General features: G+C 43.6%; 1 protein-coding gene across 3 annotated transcripts in view; it reads right to left on the bottom strand.

Annotated features, from left to right (window-relative positions):
- The window catches only part of TMEM63B (transmembrane protein 63B), a 130,541-nt gene continuing 112,769 nt past the window's right edge, over window positions 1-17,772 (bottom strand). For all 3 annotated transcript variants that reach the window (XM_060244616.1, XM_060244602.1, XM_060244608.1), the window contains 13 exons: window positions 17,063-17,186; window positions 16,230-16,363; window positions 15,470-15,607; window positions 14,961-15,114; window positions 13,409-13,515; window positions 12,027-12,113; window positions 11,769-11,834; window positions 10,493-10,655; window positions 7,386-7,491; window positions 6,841-7,008; window positions 6,304-6,419; window positions 5,137-5,217; window positions 1-2,971 (listed from right to left, as the gene is read on the bottom strand). In XM_060244616.1, coding sequence (XP_060100599.1) covers window positions 2,807-2,971; window positions 5,137-5,217; window positions 6,304-6,419; window positions 6,841-7,008; window positions 7,386-7,491; window positions 10,493-10,655; window positions 11,769-11,834; window positions 12,027-12,113; window positions 13,409-13,515; window positions 14,961-15,114; window positions 15,470-15,607; window positions 16,230-16,363; window positions 17,063-17,186 — 1,609 coding nt within the window. In that variant the 3' untranslated portion in view covers window positions 1-2,806. The remainder of the gene's footprint in view (window positions 2,972-5,136; window positions 5,218-6,303; window positions 6,420-6,840; window positions 7,009-7,385; window positions 7,492-10,492; window positions 10,656-11,768; window positions 11,835-12,026; window positions 12,114-13,408; window positions 13,516-14,960; window positions 15,115-15,469; window positions 15,608-16,229; window positions 16,364-17,062; window positions 17,187-17,772) is intronic.

Raw genomic sequence — 17,772 nt, 5'->3', positions numbered from 1 at the left:
TATGATAAGTTCTTTTTTTGCTTTTTTACACAAATATATACAGGGTATTATACACATCTCTACACAGACAAAGTGCCAGTTAGAACACAGCTCCCTGCAAGGGAGCACCAATGGTCCACACCCAACACATCCATTAACCACCAGCATAGGCCCACCCTCCGCTGCAGCTGTATGTACAGAGAGATCAGAGCCATTCCAGTCAGCTCTTGCTGCATCGAGGGCAGGCTGAGGTGGTGGGGCTGCTGCAGATGGGGCAGTGATGGCTGGGCTTAGGGATATGGTGCCAAGGGACCAGTACGGGCACAGACAGGAATCCCTGGCATGGGACACAGACTATTTCTAGACAGTATCAGAGAGACATCCTGGAACAAACAAACAAAATAAAACCTCTGTGCATTTCAGCTGTAGTGTGGGTTAAGTGGGGGGGAGAACGAGGGATGCTCTAAACACAGATTTGCCTCTGCCACCTCGTCCCCCAGAAAACACCATAAAAGAAAATCCACCACAAAATGTGGCCCATTTTCCAAGGGTGAATTGGGCTCCTTTAACTCCCACTCCTCCCTTCCTGGAAGGGAGTATGAAGTCCAGCTCCTCCTCCTCCTCCCATTTTGCTGGGAATCCTGGTCAAGAAGCTTCAAGCAAGGCCTTCTTGGGTTTAGGCCTGACTTCTGCAACCTTGATTGAGTCTCCTCTGCTTCCAGTGCTTCAGCTTCCTGCTTTGACGATGTTGGGGAAGCAAAAATGTTCCTCCCTGTACAGCCCTGTCCAGTGGTAGAAATCTTGGTTTGTTAACCTCTACAAAACCCTCTGGACCACTGGTCTCCCATTTGGAGGCATGTGTATGTGACTGTGGGGAGCATCATTACAGTCTCTGCTTCCTCCTAACACTGGCATAAACTCTCAAAGGCTGCTTGTGGTAGACAGGAAATAGAAGAAAGGAAGGGAAAGCAAAAATTAAAAACAGCTGAACAGCAGGATTTACGTCCTCCTTTACATTTCTCATGATGGAGAGTGGGAGGTAGCAGCGGTAGTTTGGAGAAGGGATTAATCTCAAAACAGAGAACCAGCTCACCTCAGTCACTTGACCTTGCACAGCCCAGAAAAAGACACATCTCACCAGAAAAGAAAAAGGAAACTGGGGCTGTTCCACATCTTCCCTCCCCAAGCCACCCCAAAGGGTGGGTCATGCACATCAAAGCCCACAGCCCCAGCCCTGCCCTTTCTCATTAAAGTGCCTATAGAAGATGATTCTATGACAACCTTTGGTTCATGCCGATCTTAAAGAAGCTAAGATTTCCCCCCACTGAAGGAGAAGCTAAGAGCCCTATGGGTTGAACTCTGGGCAATCCCAGCCTTCTGTGCAAGCAATGCAGACAATGTTTGGATGGAGGCTTAGCATCTCTTGAAGACCAAAGCTCACGAGACTGCGACGCCTGGAGTTGGAAGGCAATTCCTTGGAGTCGCATGCAAGGCAAAGGGGCTGGTAAAACAGAGAGGAGCTGCCAAGAAGTGGACCTTCAGGAGGCCTTGTGCAAGACCCTGAGGTGAATGTGGGGGAGTCAGAAGGCTGGACAGCACCTAGGATCCAGCAATCTCTCCCTCTTCAGCAAACCAACCCTTCTCTTCCCTACAACTGGGGGATGGGGCAGGAGAACATTTGGGTTTTAGTCAGCTTAAGGTAAAACAAAAATGTGCAAAAATGCTGAGTAGCCCAAATCATTGTGTCCCAGGATCAAGACCCAGGGCATTTCTTAACATGGGCCACTATAGTTTGTTCAGGAATGGCGGGGGTGGGAGGCTGACAAGAAGTAGTGTTAGTCTGGTTGGGGCAATCATTCCTGCCTTTTCCCTGTTCACCCCCTTGCCCTGCAAGGGTCCTCTTTGCCACCATAAACGTTTTTGCCTTTTGCAGTTGCTCACTGGCGAGTCTCTGACACTGGGCAGCAGAATCCAGTTGCGGCTTCCATTGCGTAGGGCACGCAGAGGCAGCCCCTTTTTGTACAACACCTCTGCCTCTAGACTGCTCATGGGCAACCATTCCCTGGGAGAGACAGAGTGGGAAGGACTGGTCAAGACATCAGGTTATCACAGGGCTGCATCTTGGGCACTGGAGCAGGAATGCTTGCCGATGCACAGCCATGTAGGAGGTTTGTACATAAATTAAAAACAGCTGTGTGTGGCTGGAACCACCAATCCCTGCCAGGATCAAAGCCATCGACACTTAGCTTGGAAATCCAGAACCTTGATTAAAGCTCAGTTCTCTTTTAAGCTTAGTAAGCGATTAGTGTTCATGATTCTAGACTGGGACCAGGGTGAGCTGTCAAGGGCGTGCTCCAGGAGGAGACGAATCTTGCCGCTAGGAAGCATTCAGACTCCTGTTGTCCTGGCTGGCCTCTGCTCCCCTCCCCATCACAGTGGGAGCAGCAAGAAGCAAGGCAACGCCCTCCACTCCAGCTTGGCCTGGTAGAGTTTGCAGTAGTTGTTAAGGGTAGGTAGCATGTCAGATAAATTCCCCTTCCATCCTGAGGGGATGGGGACAGAGAGAGAGAACTGTGACTGAAAAGGCAGGAGGAAATGAAGGACTGATGCAAGAGTCCCTTCACCATCTTGGAACGAGCAGAAATGCAGCAGCCAGGTTGGTGGGAAGGAGCAGTGGTTGGTGCCTCTCTTGAGTTGCCCTTCCCTCCAGTTCTATTACCTCTCTCTCTGTCACTCTCTCTCTCTCACACACACACACATACACACAGTGTGCAACAACCTCTTCAGCTCATGAGACTCCCCTGCTCCTTCGCACACTTCTATATCCCTAATGGTGGATCTCATTTTCTATCAGGCTGTCTTCGCAGGACTGGAAATCCGTATCGTTCATGCCGTTCGGGTTGATGAGCTCCTCGTCTTGGGACCCCCGTTCCTCAGATTCAGCCACATCACCCTCGGGCGAAGAATCTTGCAGCACTTGGGCAATGTACTTCTGTTAAGGTGTGGATACAAAAAACAACGAGAGACTAGTTAGGCTGGCCTGTCCCTTGGCCCCCTGGCAGCAGAGCATGATGGGTAAGTGCCATGCAACTGAGAGGCTGACAGCAGACATGCTGGCACAGAAAGGAATCCTACATTGTATGGACTAGCTGTTTTACCACATGAAGGAACAGGAGTGTAACAGGACTGAGAGCCCTGGTTTCAAATGATGCATCAGGTTTGCAACATTGCTAGTGGTGCAGCAGTTGCCCTTCTAGATTCAGTAACTACACAGGAATATGAAGAAGAGCCCTGTGGGATCAAACCAGTGATCCATCTTGTCCATTTTGCTGTTTCACACTGTTGCCAACCTGTTGCCCTGGTGGGCCAACAGCAAGGCACAGATGCCTGGGCCTCACTGCTGCTGAATATAGGGGATCCCTTTAGTAATCATGGCTGATAGCCACTGATGGTCCAATCCTCCCTGAATCTGTCTAATCTCTCTTTAAAGTCATATATATGATATCAGGCCCGTAGTCAGAAAATTTTGGGTGGAGCAGCCCAGGAGATAAAAAATTTGGTGTGGGGGCCGTGCTTCTTCCCAGTTGTGCTTTTGACCTCCACCCATCCCCAGGTGACTATCACTTCACCTACTACTCACGAGAAAGCTATGGGCCTATATGATATATTTCATATCTCATTTTAAGATCCTAAAAAAACTTCTCCAGACTGCAACTTAGTTCTGACATTTCCCAGCTCTGAGGGAAATCAAGGAGGTTTGACTGTATTTTCCTTCAGCAGGACTCAAGGAATTGATTTAAACCTATGTAGTTTTCAAATAAGACCACAAAGGTTGCTTGCTCATTGTGGATACATGGATTTTAAAGACAGCATGCTCTTGCTGTAGCTCTCCAGACCAGCAGGCCCATAATCTTGAGAGCTTCTAGCAAATAAAATTCCTTTTTTGGGATGGTAGAGAGAAGTCCCCTACAGAAAAGGTTCAATGCCACAATCTATCTGCTGGGCCAACAGATTGTAGAAGCATGGAAAATCCTAAATTTTGCTCCATGTTGGTTAATCTCTTGGGTGCAACAGAAGGTTGCCTATTGAGAAATCAATGTAAGAGGTCATTCATCATAAAGTCACTCTCCTCAACAATATTGTGACAGTTATTCAAATCCTGGCCCATCTTCAGGACTCAGGTCTGCCTAAGGAAGGGACTAGCAGGAGCTGCTTGATGAAATAACTTTCTCTCTGTGCTTCATTTCCTCTTCTAGAAGAGAGGAACAACGGTAACCTTCCTCACTGAATATACTGGAAAGACAAAAATGGATATACTGATGCACCAAAGTATCCCTTTGAACATTTTCTCCATTCATTCCAATGGAAGAGGCAACTCCATACATATAAAATGGAGATCATGTGGACCCTCTTGCTCCATTATACAATGAATGGGGACATAAGGTAAAAGACTGTAAAGAATTCTGCACATTAGGAATGATATATAAATAGATCTTAGCACTATTACTATTACTTCTTTGTCTTTTGTACATTTGGCAACCATTCTGCTCCCAAGTTCTTCTCTATTATAAGGCAGGCTAGTAACTTTAACAAAAAAGCAGAAATACTCAGGGTTTTGCCAAGCTGCTGGAAGCCTGTTAGGTATTTTGCTCTTTGTGGCATGACTGCAGCCATTAAAATTTCTACAATGCCTGTTCAGACCTCAGAGAACTTGGGGTGCAGTGAAGGGGTGCACCATGAAGCCTCCCAAGTATTAGTGTTCCCATTCCAAGATGAACTATTTGCATTGGGAGATGATGGCCCCAGCTCTTTGTGCAGCACTCACAGCGCATGCCAACGCGTTAGAGCCAGAAAGCAGAAGAGAAAGGGGCACTGACCAGTCTGGTTTCATTGTCCAGCTGAGAGACAGAGGCAGAAAGTGAACAGACAGCATGGGGAGGGGAATAAAGAGGTTGCAGGTCCATCATCTCAGACTGGGCCAGTAACAGAGAAGTCTGTTTTCTGCCCATGCTCCTTGGATGCTGCCTGTGCATAGCCAAAAAGGTGGGAGTCTGACAGGAAATCTGTCCAGGCCTCTCCCTCCTCCCCAAACTCAGCCATAAGAGGACACAGAACATCTGGTGATTCAGGAGGCAAATGGAGGAGCTGGAGACTCACAGCTGATTTTGGAGCTGGTGGGTTGGCAGCTGGTCGTCCGTTTTCCCTTCCATCCACAGCATCTGCCTCCGTGTGATCAATCTGGAAGGCAAGAGAGAGTCATGAAACTAAGCAGCAAAGGCAGCAGCCTGCCATCTTGTTCCTGTTGTAGCTGCAGGAGTGTTTTGGTATAATACAGCTAGGTGGGTGCCAAGGGTGACAATCTCTTGTATAAGACAAAGTGGGCTATGGATGTTTATTTAGCACACAGATACAGTAATTATACCCCACTGTTCTCCCCACAGGGGATGTGAAGCAGCTTACAACATTCCTGGCTTTATCCTCCATTTTAAGGGATGCTTATGATCAGGGCTTGAATTCAGCAGGAGCTCACAGGAGCAGAGCTCCTGAACCTCCAGCCAGGGTCTTCATGCAGTGGGGAGTTCTCTCCCTGCTGCACACAGATTCCAGGGCATATGCAAATAAGATATGCTACGGAGCTCCTGCACCTTCCCCCCCCCCCCCAAATGACTCCTGCTTATGATGCAAAACACTGATTTGTCTTTAGCGACTTGCTGTATTATTTTGGCTGAAGCAAACTAAACAGCTAACCATCTGGAATTTATTTCTACCGGAAATCCCAAGTGTTGGGGTTCTGATATTCTACATGTGGAAAAGGGAGATCCTTGACTTCCCCAGAAAGACCTAAGGGCCAAATGTTACTACCTCACTGTGGAAGCGGCTTCTTGGTTTCTTCCCACATTGCTTCTGATGGAAATAAATGACACGAATTGATGAAAGGACCACTACTACTGTCTTCCCCAGACAACAGTCATTTGGGAGGGGATCAAATCATTACCCCTGCCCACATAGTTCCTTCATTTGTGCACTACTTAGTAGCCTGGATTGAGCCTGTGGGGAAGCAGTCCCTCAGGAAGGCCTAAAAGTGCAGCAGCTTTCCCTCTTCTGTGGCAATGACATGCAGAAGGCACAGAAAGACCTTTGTATATCACATAAAATGGGCAAAAACATGAGCTTCCAATTACAGTGTTCAGAAGTTTACATAGATTTTTCTTCTACCTCTGTTAAGAGAAACACATATGAAGCAGCATTTGGGATAGCTATCACCAACCAAATCCCATGTCTGTCTTACAGCAGTCATTCCTCCAACAAATTTTAGTCCATTACCTTGTAATTGTGAGCACTGAGGTATTTGAAGTGTCCAAAGCAGACGTGACACAAGCAGATCACTATGGTGATGACGAGAACCACAAAGGTGAACATGGATGTAAAAGCCAGAAACCCTGAAGGAGGCAAAAATCCACTGTCAAAGCACAACTTTATCACTTGTCTCTTTGCTCCTAATTTAGCCTTCAGTCCTGTGCTGAAGTGCTGGCCTGAAATATTCACCTTATTTCACGACCACTGGAAGTGCAGAGTCTTTCTCAGCTATGTATTCCATCTCACTCACCAATCTACCATTGCGCTATTTATTTACTTTTTTTTACTTTAAATTAATATCCTGCCTTCTCCGCAAACAGACTCAGGGTGGCTAACAACAATCAAAATTACATATTATATTAATAAAACAGTATAATGCTAAAACTATAAAAATATAAATAAGCAACAATAGCTTATATACAGCCATCATCAGGTGAGACCAAGAGCATAAAATCCACCAATGAAGCCAATAACACCCCCCTATCCATTATCTCCACCACTCACCTGTGCGCACAGTAGAGAAGAAAAGGAGCCAAAAGAGGCAGAGGATAGGGGCTGCCACCACCTGGTTCACAGCCCCTGAATGGATCTTCTTGTCCAGCTTGGCTGGCAGGTAAGCATAATACAGGTTGTACCTGTCCACCAGGTGCTTCAGTAGCATGTACATCAGACCTATCAGAAAAAGAGGAGGGAGAAGCAAAGAAGAGCTGAAATCTTTGGTGAATAGCAGATAATAGACCACAGTTTAAGTTGTGGGGCCCTTTTTCTTGTGGGCTAGCAGATTGGACTAAACCTGAAGAACCAGCTTTCTTTGCCTTAAAACTAAGCTGTCCAGCCTCCAGTAAGCAATGAACTGTAGTCTCCTATGCTCCTCAAAACCATCTTGAAAGGAGAATTTTCAGGATAACCAGTCAATTGGCCTGTATTACCCAGATGTAATTTCAAAGAAAACAATTTCAATGAACCAATATAAAACTGGTTTTATGTATCCAGTTAAGTATTTTGTAACCAAATCCTGGTAAAGTGAGGCCAAGGAGATCTGTGCTTACCAAATGGAACAATGATGGGACAGGTGATACTGTAAGTCATAACGACAGTGAAGACGCACATCATCCAGGCATAAGCAGCCCCAAACTGGAATTCATAGGCCTGATGCTAAGGGACACAGAAAACAAAGAGCCTGTCAGTAAAGCATGCCCAAAAATGCTTGGAGAGATAAGTTGTGCTAAATCACTTTCAAGACCAAAACATTTTAAATCTGGCACAGAAAGGAGAAAGTCTGGCAAAATTTCAAAAAATTAGAGGGGAGAAGGCCCCTCCATTTTTTTCCTGAGCCCCTCCTCAATTTTTAGTTTAGAAAATGGAACATAAAATGAAAAAAAAAATAACTCCTATGAAATATTTTCTCCTTTAGAAATAGTAAAATTTACACAAAAGCAAGGTTTTTCACACTCAAAAACGTATAACATGAAAAAGCCTGAGGACTTTGGAATACTGAGGAATCTGGAATACTGGTACTGGGAGGCTGCATCTGAGGAGGGCCTTGATCTTCTCTACACCCTGTACGTACAGCCATCCAAAGCAACTGGTCAGCCACTATGTGAAATAGAATGTTGGACTAGATGTCTCAGCAGCCTCTATTTATGTTTTTATTTTTTCCAGTGGAGAAACTGGGAAATTTTGGGAAGCACTAAAAAAAAATTTCCTTGAAATATTTTATCTTGAGTAAGAAAAAACTTGCCTTAAAAATAATTCAGTCATTCTAAATGCACAAAAGAAGACTTCAAATGTTGCCCATTTTTCCAGTGGAAAACTGGAAATTCTGGGGGAACACTAAAAAAAACTACATTTTTTTGCCCCATTGGAATGAGTTTTCAGATATCAACATTTTGCTTTCTTAGTTTTACTTTCTCTCTGTCTTTTGTGGTTTTACTCAAGCTATGCAGTATGAATATGTTTATGTAAGAATCTACAACATTAGAGAAAATAATCCTGATGTATACTGGTTTGAAAATGTTTTTAAAAATGTAAATAATTTTGGCAACAATATGCTTATCAATAATACATCTTTAAAGATTTCAGGGTTTTCCAATATCATAAAGTTTAGCTTCATGGCCATATATGCTGGTAGCTGTACCTATTGATCGATTCCGCAGTTGCTTTTGCTCTGCCCTGGGCTTTTTGTTTTTTAGAGATCAGGAAGGCATGGAGAGAACTGGAAGAAGCTGTGGGTCAAAATGCGCCCACGCAGCAACTAGTGGGGAATCAATTGCTAAACCCAACAAAAACAGACACCCGGGGGTGGAGCAACAGTGACTGTGGAATCAGAATCTATGCCCAAATATTATATTTTCTTTGTTTACTGCAGAATTTGTTTTCTACTTTTACTTTCTAGTTTTTTCCTGTCTCCCAGATGGCAAAAATGAAATATACATGTGGTTATGAAAGCATATGTTGCAGCAGTTTCCAAGTCTTGCAGTTTCTTATAGAAAAATGAAGACATACAGTGTTAAATTCCGCAAAATACTCTACATAGTAAATTTTTTCTCACCAAATGGTTTAATTGTTTTTATGTCTTTGTACATATTTTAGCTCTGTTTCTTATTGTTTTAATGATATTTAAAAATTTGATATCATAATGCATGTTTTTATTTATTGCCTCCTTTGTTGGCCCTTTTGAGGACAGAGAGGTGCGATGTACATTTTGTAAATAAACATATAATAAATAATATTATATGTTAAGTTTTAAATGGTATTTCTAAGTTGTTAGATTTGATAGGAAAGTAAATATTGGATGTGTTTTGGCTTCCTCTAAAATGTATGTTTTCTGTAACTTCAACATTTGCAGAAATTTTACATCTAGCATAAACTTCTGTGAACTAGAAAGCTAGAATTTTTATTCAGGCCCAGGCTTTCAAGAATTCGAACCCTCTTTATCAGAGGCACGAACTTCATACCTCTGATGAAACTGGCTGTTACCCATTGAAGCTCTGTCTTTGTCTTTAAGGTGCCACAAGCCTCAATTTGTTTGTATCAACAAAAATGCTTGAGATACCCAAAAAAACAAAGAGCAGGTCAATTTCTCCCACATATTCCACTAGCACTGGTAATGATGGGGCCAGATAGTCTTGCACTGCTGAGGAACCCTTCCTGGCTGAATGATAGTCCTCATACCACAAGGGTAACACTAAGTTCACTAACTGCTATAGAAACAGGCAAATGGTAACACTTTGAAGTGATGTCGACCCAATAAGCTATCCACATTTAGTCAATACACACCCACCAAGGCAAAAAATAAATAAATCCAAAAACAAAAAGATAGTTTATATGTAGTATTAGATTAACAAAGATTAATTCTTCCAGTTCTTAACTGCCTATGTGTATAGCAGTAGCTGGCACCTATCAAAACAAAAGGCACATAAACAGTCTTGGAAGAGATATTATACAAATCAAACATTTTCTGATATCATGATAAAAGGCTCAAGGTTACTACTATGCAAATCAAATAGTTCAAGTTAGCTATAAATGACCATGTGATCTACTGAGAAATGCCAAAAGTTAACCACAAGCCAAACCATTCAACCTCCAATTAGTATTGGTATTGATATCTTGAAGGAAGAATTCTGACCACTTCAGGAGTACAGAGCAACTATGAGGGGTAGGTGGGGGGTGGGATTAAACAGGTAGAATATATACCACCATTTCTATATAGAGGTTCATTATTCATGAATAATAATATCCTTTAATTTTTGAAGGCCACAAAACATATCCAGTTCTAGTGCTTACGGTTGCTCCTGGGGGTTACTGCCCTGCTTTCTTGGCATGAAATTCTTTTTCAAAGGGGTGTAAACTTCCAGGTTTTACAGTCTAGGAGGCAGAGACTGTGCTTCCTACAACATTTAACTCATACTTCCCTCACTGATAGGACACTGGTAAAAAATTTAACTGGACTCTTACCAAAATCCACTTAGGCAAGTCTTGTTGCATTCCAGAACAAATTCTGAAGAAAAGATTTGGCCAGAGCATTCCATTTGCTTATTATGCCATGTTACACTGATAATCTATAGGTTGCATCTGTTTCTAGTAGCAATCATACATTTTGGATAATGTCTGGTTGCTCCCTTAGTTGTGATTTATTTTGGCCTGATCCACATACCCGTTTGACATTCCTGCGTTCAGCAGCTGAGCGGGCCAGGCAGAGCCGAATCATGTACATTAGCAGGCCGGGGATGCGTAGCAAATCCATGGCATTTCCAATAAATGCAGAAGCAATGACATAGTTCACAAAAAAGGCCCCATTGTCTGGCAAGAATACGCACCTGGAAGAGAAACAGATCAGGATAACCAAAAAAAATAGGTTGCTTACCTGCACATACACAAGGAATAGTAAGAGGCAGGGCTGGCGCATGGGAGTTGGCGAGGTAGGTAGTCGCCTGGGGCGCCACCTCAATGCAGGAGCGGGGGCAGGCATTCTCTCCCTGTCCCCATTCGTGCTGGAACGCAGGAAAAAGCAAGTGGATGGCTGCTGCCCAGCCAGCTCCTTCTGAAGGGGGGGAGAGGGCTGGGCGAGGGGCAGGCAGTCCACCCATCATTAAGCCCTCTCCCCCCCCTTCAAAAGGAACTGTCTGGGCAATGGTCGCCCATGTGCTTCTTCCTGCATTCCGATTCGGAACGCAGGAAAAAGCATGTGCCCAGCCAGCTCCCTCTGAAGAGGCAGAGGGCTGGGCGAGGGGCGGGCCAAGCGATGATGACACTTTTGATGTCATCGTGCCACGCATGCAAAGCGTACAGTTAGCATCCTGGGGTAGGGGTGGGGGGTTCTGCCTCGTAAGAGGATCCACAGAAAGGAAGATACCTAGTTCATATTTTTCTGTAGCTGAACCTATGTATGTCACTGCCCTTAAATTATTATTATCATAGCTCACTCTAAAATGAGATTTTTCTTCTTAGTTTTACCCAGCTAACTTGTTTTGCAGGCTGTTCCCACTGTTTAAGGGACAATTAGTAATGCCCCATATCCATAGCTCCTGGATCAATGCTGCATGTTTGTTCAAATACAATAGCCTAGTTTCATTCTCAAGTCCTGGTAGCTTCAACCTCTGCTTTATACAGCTTGTTAGCATGGATTATCCTTTCCCCTGCATCAGCTTATTTGTTTTATTGTCTGCATTCAGAGTAGTTTAAGGAATGTGGCAACTGGGATTTAAGGCTATTGTAGGGGCAACAGAAATGCATCAGAGGAGAGTGGAAAATGCTCATGTAGCACATTTGGGGGGACTGGTTGGCCAGAGGTCATCTGCAAGCTGCTGACTGAAAAAGTCTGGAAGTGGGGTGAGCAGGGAGTGCAAGGAAGACAGACTTATTCTGCATATGAAAGGCTAAGCACAATGCACCCTCTCCTCCCCCGTCCCTTATTTTAAGACATCACTTACTCAAATCTCACTGTAGCTTCAGCCAGGAATTTTTTGTCAAACAGCCAGCGGAAAAACACATCCAGACTAGGGAGAGAAACATAAAAACAAGACATGCAGCATGATTACTAAGTGGCATTTGTGATTTGGATACTTTGTCATTGGGCATCTTTGCAGATGCTTGGTCAAGGCCAGGCTATGTTGGGCTACCATTTCTTTAGGCAAATCTAACAAGTCAGAGTCAACACATTTTCTCCCATTCAGTGCCTCTGAATTTACCTGCTCAATCCCAGAGATGGTAGCAGCAAGACCATGAAGATGAGGAAGGTGTAACATTTGTGCATAGTTGTCCTATTCTCTCCAGACCTGCCAGCACAAAGAAAGTTAGCATACATACAGAGAGCAACGGGGGGAGCGGGGCACTTTCAAACACTTTTGGGGAAACAAGACTGGCAAGTGAGAAGTGACTACAGAAACAGCAATAACGTGCCTCAGAAATTTACACAAATATTTCCTCACAGCTCTTCCCTGAATAGGTATAGTATTTCCATTTTACAGAAGACAACACAGAGGCATAGAAAAAGGCTGCAATCTGCTCAACACATGGAGCTGATTTTAATTTCCATTATTCACAGCTGAATTATTTGGGTTTAAAGACAGGGGAGGGGGGCTCAAAAGGTACTTTTTGTGCTTTTGTGGCCTTTCTTGACAGTCACAATTCTGTATTCCCCAACTTTGTATGACCAGAAGATGTCATAGTGAGGACAGTTACTGGCCTCAGTCTGTTTTTGCAGCCGTCCTGCTCTCATTATGGCATCTTTTGGGGAAAATAAAGGGAATAATGGTTTTCTGCAGTAGCAGAAAGTACATGGCCACTGTTGGCTTTGCCCCTTTTGGTAGCCTCCATTCACCAAAAAGGCTACCCCCATTCACAAGTCGAACAGGGTATCATTGTGGGGGGAGGGGAATTCAGATAAATCCTGATCACTTTAGGACTTCAATAAGCAGCTGTTTAGTGACTTTCTCCATTCATTTCTTCTGGTATAGTTTCTTCTTTATAGTTGGAAGATTTTTTTTTTGGTTCTTCCGTTCAAAGCAAACATTTTGAGACTGTAGGGGCACTTTTATAAGAAATGACAGGGCAACCTTTCCTCTTATAAACTATACTAAAGAAGATTTGAACAATTAATGAAAGAGTATTGGGCTTCCTGCCAGCCAGCTAGGCAGTGCTGCTGGAATCCTCTCCAGTTCCTGCTACAGGTGCAGATTAAGGGTATAACAGAACAAAGGACTCAGGGCTGGCGAGGCTGTTTCGCTTTATTATTTTTCAATATGTAGGTTGCCTTATTTCCCAAGGAAGTCTACAATATAATTATGAAATAAATACACTGTTATAACCAAGTCCAACAATAAAAACCTTAATGATAAAAACCTTAACATTCACATTTAAAAGTCATAAAAGAACATTCAGTCAGAAACGGAAAATGCTTTTAAAATATTTTTTTCTTGCAATATTGATCTATGGAATTTAAGCTACTGGGGGTTATGTCACTTCTGCTATGAGAAAAAAAATAATGAAAAACACTGAAATGGCTGAGGGGTGGGTGGGACTGTCCTGAGCTGAGCCATCCCTTGGGCACGCAGCACTACCCAATCCTCACCTGGTCCAGTGGGCTTCAAAGAATGCTGAATAATACACAATTGTGGGAAGCAGAGCAGAGAAGCACCACAGCAGCAGGGTAGGGAAGAACTGGGTGATGATGGGATTCTGGAAGGAGAAAACAATTAAAAATATAATCAACTAGGAGAAAAATGTGTAGAAATCAAAATACAAAGTGTGCCATGGCAGACCACACAGGAATATCTTAGCAAAGCTTCCCCACAACAAGGTTCAATCCACAGAGCCACAGTTCTTCTGTAAAGCTTCCCTTCCTTTGAATGAATATTTTTTTTTAGTTTTGCAGAGTGAATAATATATGCCCAAGCTTTATATTGGAATATGCTGTGCCCTTTACAAACGTCATTACTGGTTTCTGTTAATTTAGAAAAAGTGAAGATTTCTGGCCATTTCACCTACAGGTACACACTTAATAGGAGCTGCTAGTGCAAGCTTTTCAAACTATGGCCCCTTTTCAAAAAGTCTTTTGGATGCCCTAACTATACATGACTTATGTATTCCACATGTGAGCATTCAAAGACAGTTGTGTGCATACTGCTGGCTGTTCCATACAAGGACACATGACTTGGAGTACTAATCTCAACAGTGGCAGTACAACAGTGACCTTCCCCCAGTGCATAAGGAAACATAGTTAGAACAAATAGCTGTTCTTTCTGAGCTTCCTTCTTTCCAACTCACAGAAGAATGACAGGGCAGTGAGGACAAAGGGATCCAGTGTGAATTAGAGAGGATCTTCTGACAGTGGGCAATCAATTCATTCAAGTCTTGGCAGGAGGAGGAATATGTTGATGATTCCCAAACATACACTGCCCTGGAATTGTGCCCCTCTCCAATATTTTATGCAGTTATGGGGGGCACATCATAATGTGGGGAACCATTTTGGTAACAGGAAGTCTAGATTTGCACCAAAACCTCAAGATGTGAAAGCAGGACAATCCTGCACTTGGCTTGGAAAAGTGATTTAAAGAGAGAAATGCCTTCTCCAAGCTGGCTGATGGGGCAGTAGGGGCTTTGAGAGCCTCATAATATGTGTGAAAGAGCCACATGTGGCTCCCGAGATGCAGTTTGGCTTCTGAGCTGAGTTCGATGTTGAGCCTCTTTGGCCTTTGCTTGCCTTCTGATTCGTTTTTACATAGGACCTCTCTTCTTTTCACTCTTACCTGGGCTTGGATCTGTAGCAAGTTAACCTTTTTAAAAGTCAACCTGTTCACAATTAATTAAATATGTAATACATCATGTAAGATGTAATCTATTTTTGTAAGTAAAATTTCTTTCTTTCGTTACCATAGGAGTCAGATCATCTTTGTAATTTGTTTGATCAGCATTTTCCCCTTAACCAAGAAACGTGGATGATCAGAGATGCTGTGAAAAGTGTCTGTGCTTCCAAGGGAGAACATTTTTTTTTTATATTTAACCCAACAGAGGCAAGGCCTACTGGACATAGAAGAGATGGTCCATTTTCTTGGGCTTCTTTCTATTTTGGGCAAAAGAGAAAGGAAAATTCTCATTACAAATCCTTCAGTTCAGTTTCTTACATTCAGGTACTCCACAGGCTTTGTGACATTGAACTTGTCCATAGTGGTGATGATGATGGCAGGAGTGGTGAGGAAGAAGAGCAGGATGAAGAGCACCACATTGATGATGAGGCAGCGGAACCACCAGATGAAGCCACGGATGGATAGATGCTCCCTGAAGAGAAGACAAGGTGAAAAACCTCACTGAAATGTGGAAGAGCCTGATGCTGTGTTTATCTATATTAATCATTTCTACCTTGCTCTTTCCACCAAAGGTGTGTGAGACAGCTTGGCAAACTCTGGGCATTCCAGTCTTCATAGGCCTGAACTGCCTTTAAAACCATCCTGTACTTTCTTCAATCAAAACTCAGCCTCACCAACAAGCCCATGGCCTGACCAAGCCAACCAATGGGAGATTAGGGATGGTCTGGCTTCTCAGCATCTATATTCCAGCGACTATTCCATTTAAGGGTTGGTGCCCTGATGGTACATTCTGTTTCTAGGCCAATGACAGGCAGCGTTTCATTTACCAATAAATGTTCTGAGGGTCAGGAGCATATGAGACTGTCCAGTTTGAGACATGGAGGGACTCGCTGCAGGAAGACACTCTCGGTTCCCCACGGCACGTGCAACCTTGGCATTTGCACACGTTGAAATCTTTAAGGATTCTGAGAGGAAGCAGAAAGAAGAGAGGGATGAGGGTTGCCCGCAAGTAGGTCTGGAACATTCACAACAGAATGTCCTACTTAGATCTTTTCCTAGCCCAAACAAAACAAGCTAACAAAAATTATTTGTTTTTCTCCAAAGAGGACAGACTTAAGGTGGGGCATTATGACTAATTTGGAAATGGCAAACAGAAAGAAACTTTTCTCACACACGTGAGATTAGAACAGCAGGATCCTCATTGTCAATAAGACCACAGGCTCAGGAGAGACAGCCTGAAGTACTTCTTTGCGCAATGCATAAATAAGTGGAGTTCCCTGCCACGAGAAGTGGTAGTTTAAATGACTTTTTAAAAACATAAAGAATGAATGCAATTTGATGGAGGAATGAGCAGTCAGTGGCTGTCACCCTCCCAAAGGCAGCATCCCCTCTGATTTCTCAAGGATGGTCATCACCTTTAGTATCATTCTTTGGAGATGAGTTCCCAGATGCACCAGATGGCCACAGTCAGAGTGCCAGGATAAATAAACCCTGGTCCAGTGCAGCAAGACAAGTCATATACGGTTTTATGCTCTCTTTCCCTTTCCATTCAATCCTGCTTCTTCACCCTGAGCTCCCTGTACTCACATGGCTGTAATGGCCTCATTGTGGAAAGTGACAAAGGCCATCCCCAATGGCTTTTCGTTCACCTTCTCCTTTTCCTTCTTGTAGTCCTCCTTGAGCTTTTCCTCCAGTTTGGTGTAGTACTCAATGGCTTCCACCTAGATATGTATAAGAAACAGGACAGAAAGTGTCATGCAACCCCATAATCACTCCAAATTACTCAGTCCTGGTGCTGTGGGTTCTTAGCCCACTGGATGGCAGCATCACACATCACACTTCCTCAGCATCATCAGCTGCCCAGTGAGAAGTAGCAATGGAAGAGCCTCTGGGAGCCTCAGTTTCATATCCTATAAAGGCACAGTGTGTGGTAATCTTGGACGAGATGTGGGTTCAAGTCCTCACACAGCCAAGGAAGTTCATTTGTTTCTTTTAGGATAAGTAATTGTCTCAGCCAAATCCACTTCACAGGACTGTTGAGAGACCATGAGATCCTTATACTGAACCCTTTTTGTTACCAATAAACAAACACACATCTTCACTATTAAGGCACATGAGCAGAAATGGTGCAATAAATATGAAATGAGGCTAATTGATTATAATGCATTTATTTCCCCAAGAGGGTTCTTTGAAATTCTAGGAAAGAGAAGAGAAGAGAAGAGATGCCAGCAGCAAAGACAGAGGCCTGAGCTAAGTAGTCTGGGATTCAGAACTCTTCTGTACATGCATGAGTTACAAGTACAGTATGAACAGCAGCAGCAGCATCTGTAGTACTGGGGCCTCCACCTTCCCAGAATCCCACAACTCATGCTTCCCAGTAGCATCTTTTTGTTCTTCTGTAATTCCTCCCCCCTCTGCACCTCTTCACAGCCTTTGATAGTACAACAGCAAAGATGACCACAAGGCTTAGGGTTGATCATAGATGGGGTGTTCTCCTTGGCCTGCAAGTTGGTAAAATAGATTTTTCCTCGCTCTGCCTTTTTCCTGAAAGAGAAAATACACAGAAGACAAAGCTTAGAAAACTTTACCCTGATGATTGTAAGGGACAGAAAGCTATGAAGAGCATAGAAAGACAGAAGCGAGCACAGCATCAGGTCATCTGCATGTTCATGCATGATAAATTCAGGAAAACGACCCTGAAGGTTTCCTTTGAGCCAATACAAAATGCTATTTTAGGGATTGTCCCTTGATGCTTTGTACACAGTGAACTACCTCTTTCATCACGGAAGATTGCTGCTCCTGAAAATCCACAGTCTGAAGAAGAAGCGTGAAGTTGAAGTATGGGATGGGGTGCTTGGGGTGATGAACAGGCCCATAGCTAGAGGGTTTCCAGGGGGTTCCAAGCCCCTCCAATCAAACCCTTGTTCCACCTTTACTAATGAGAGTGTTGATTTTAACTTGAATTTTAGGTCCAAGGCATTCTGTAGGTCTAACTACTGTGTGAACCTTCTACCCTACCCATAGCTTCTCTGTTTGCAAATTTTTAACATGTTAGCATAGGTGTTACTGTTCAGTAAAAGGCAGCCAAATTAAACCTGCCTTGCTGGGTCAGACCTGAGAAGCTGGTTAA

This window comes from Heteronotia binoei, chromosome 1 (genome assembly GCF_032191835.1).
Source record: "Heteronotia binoei isolate CCM8104 ecotype False Entrance Well chromosome 1, APGP_CSIRO_Hbin_v1, whole genome shotgun sequence".
NCBI lineage: Eukaryota > Metazoa > Chordata > Lepidosauria > Squamata > Gekkonidae > Heteronotia > Heteronotia binoei.
The sequence above is the reverse complement of the archived record's forward strand: the minus strand, read 5'-3'. Positions and strand labels throughout refer to the sequence as shown.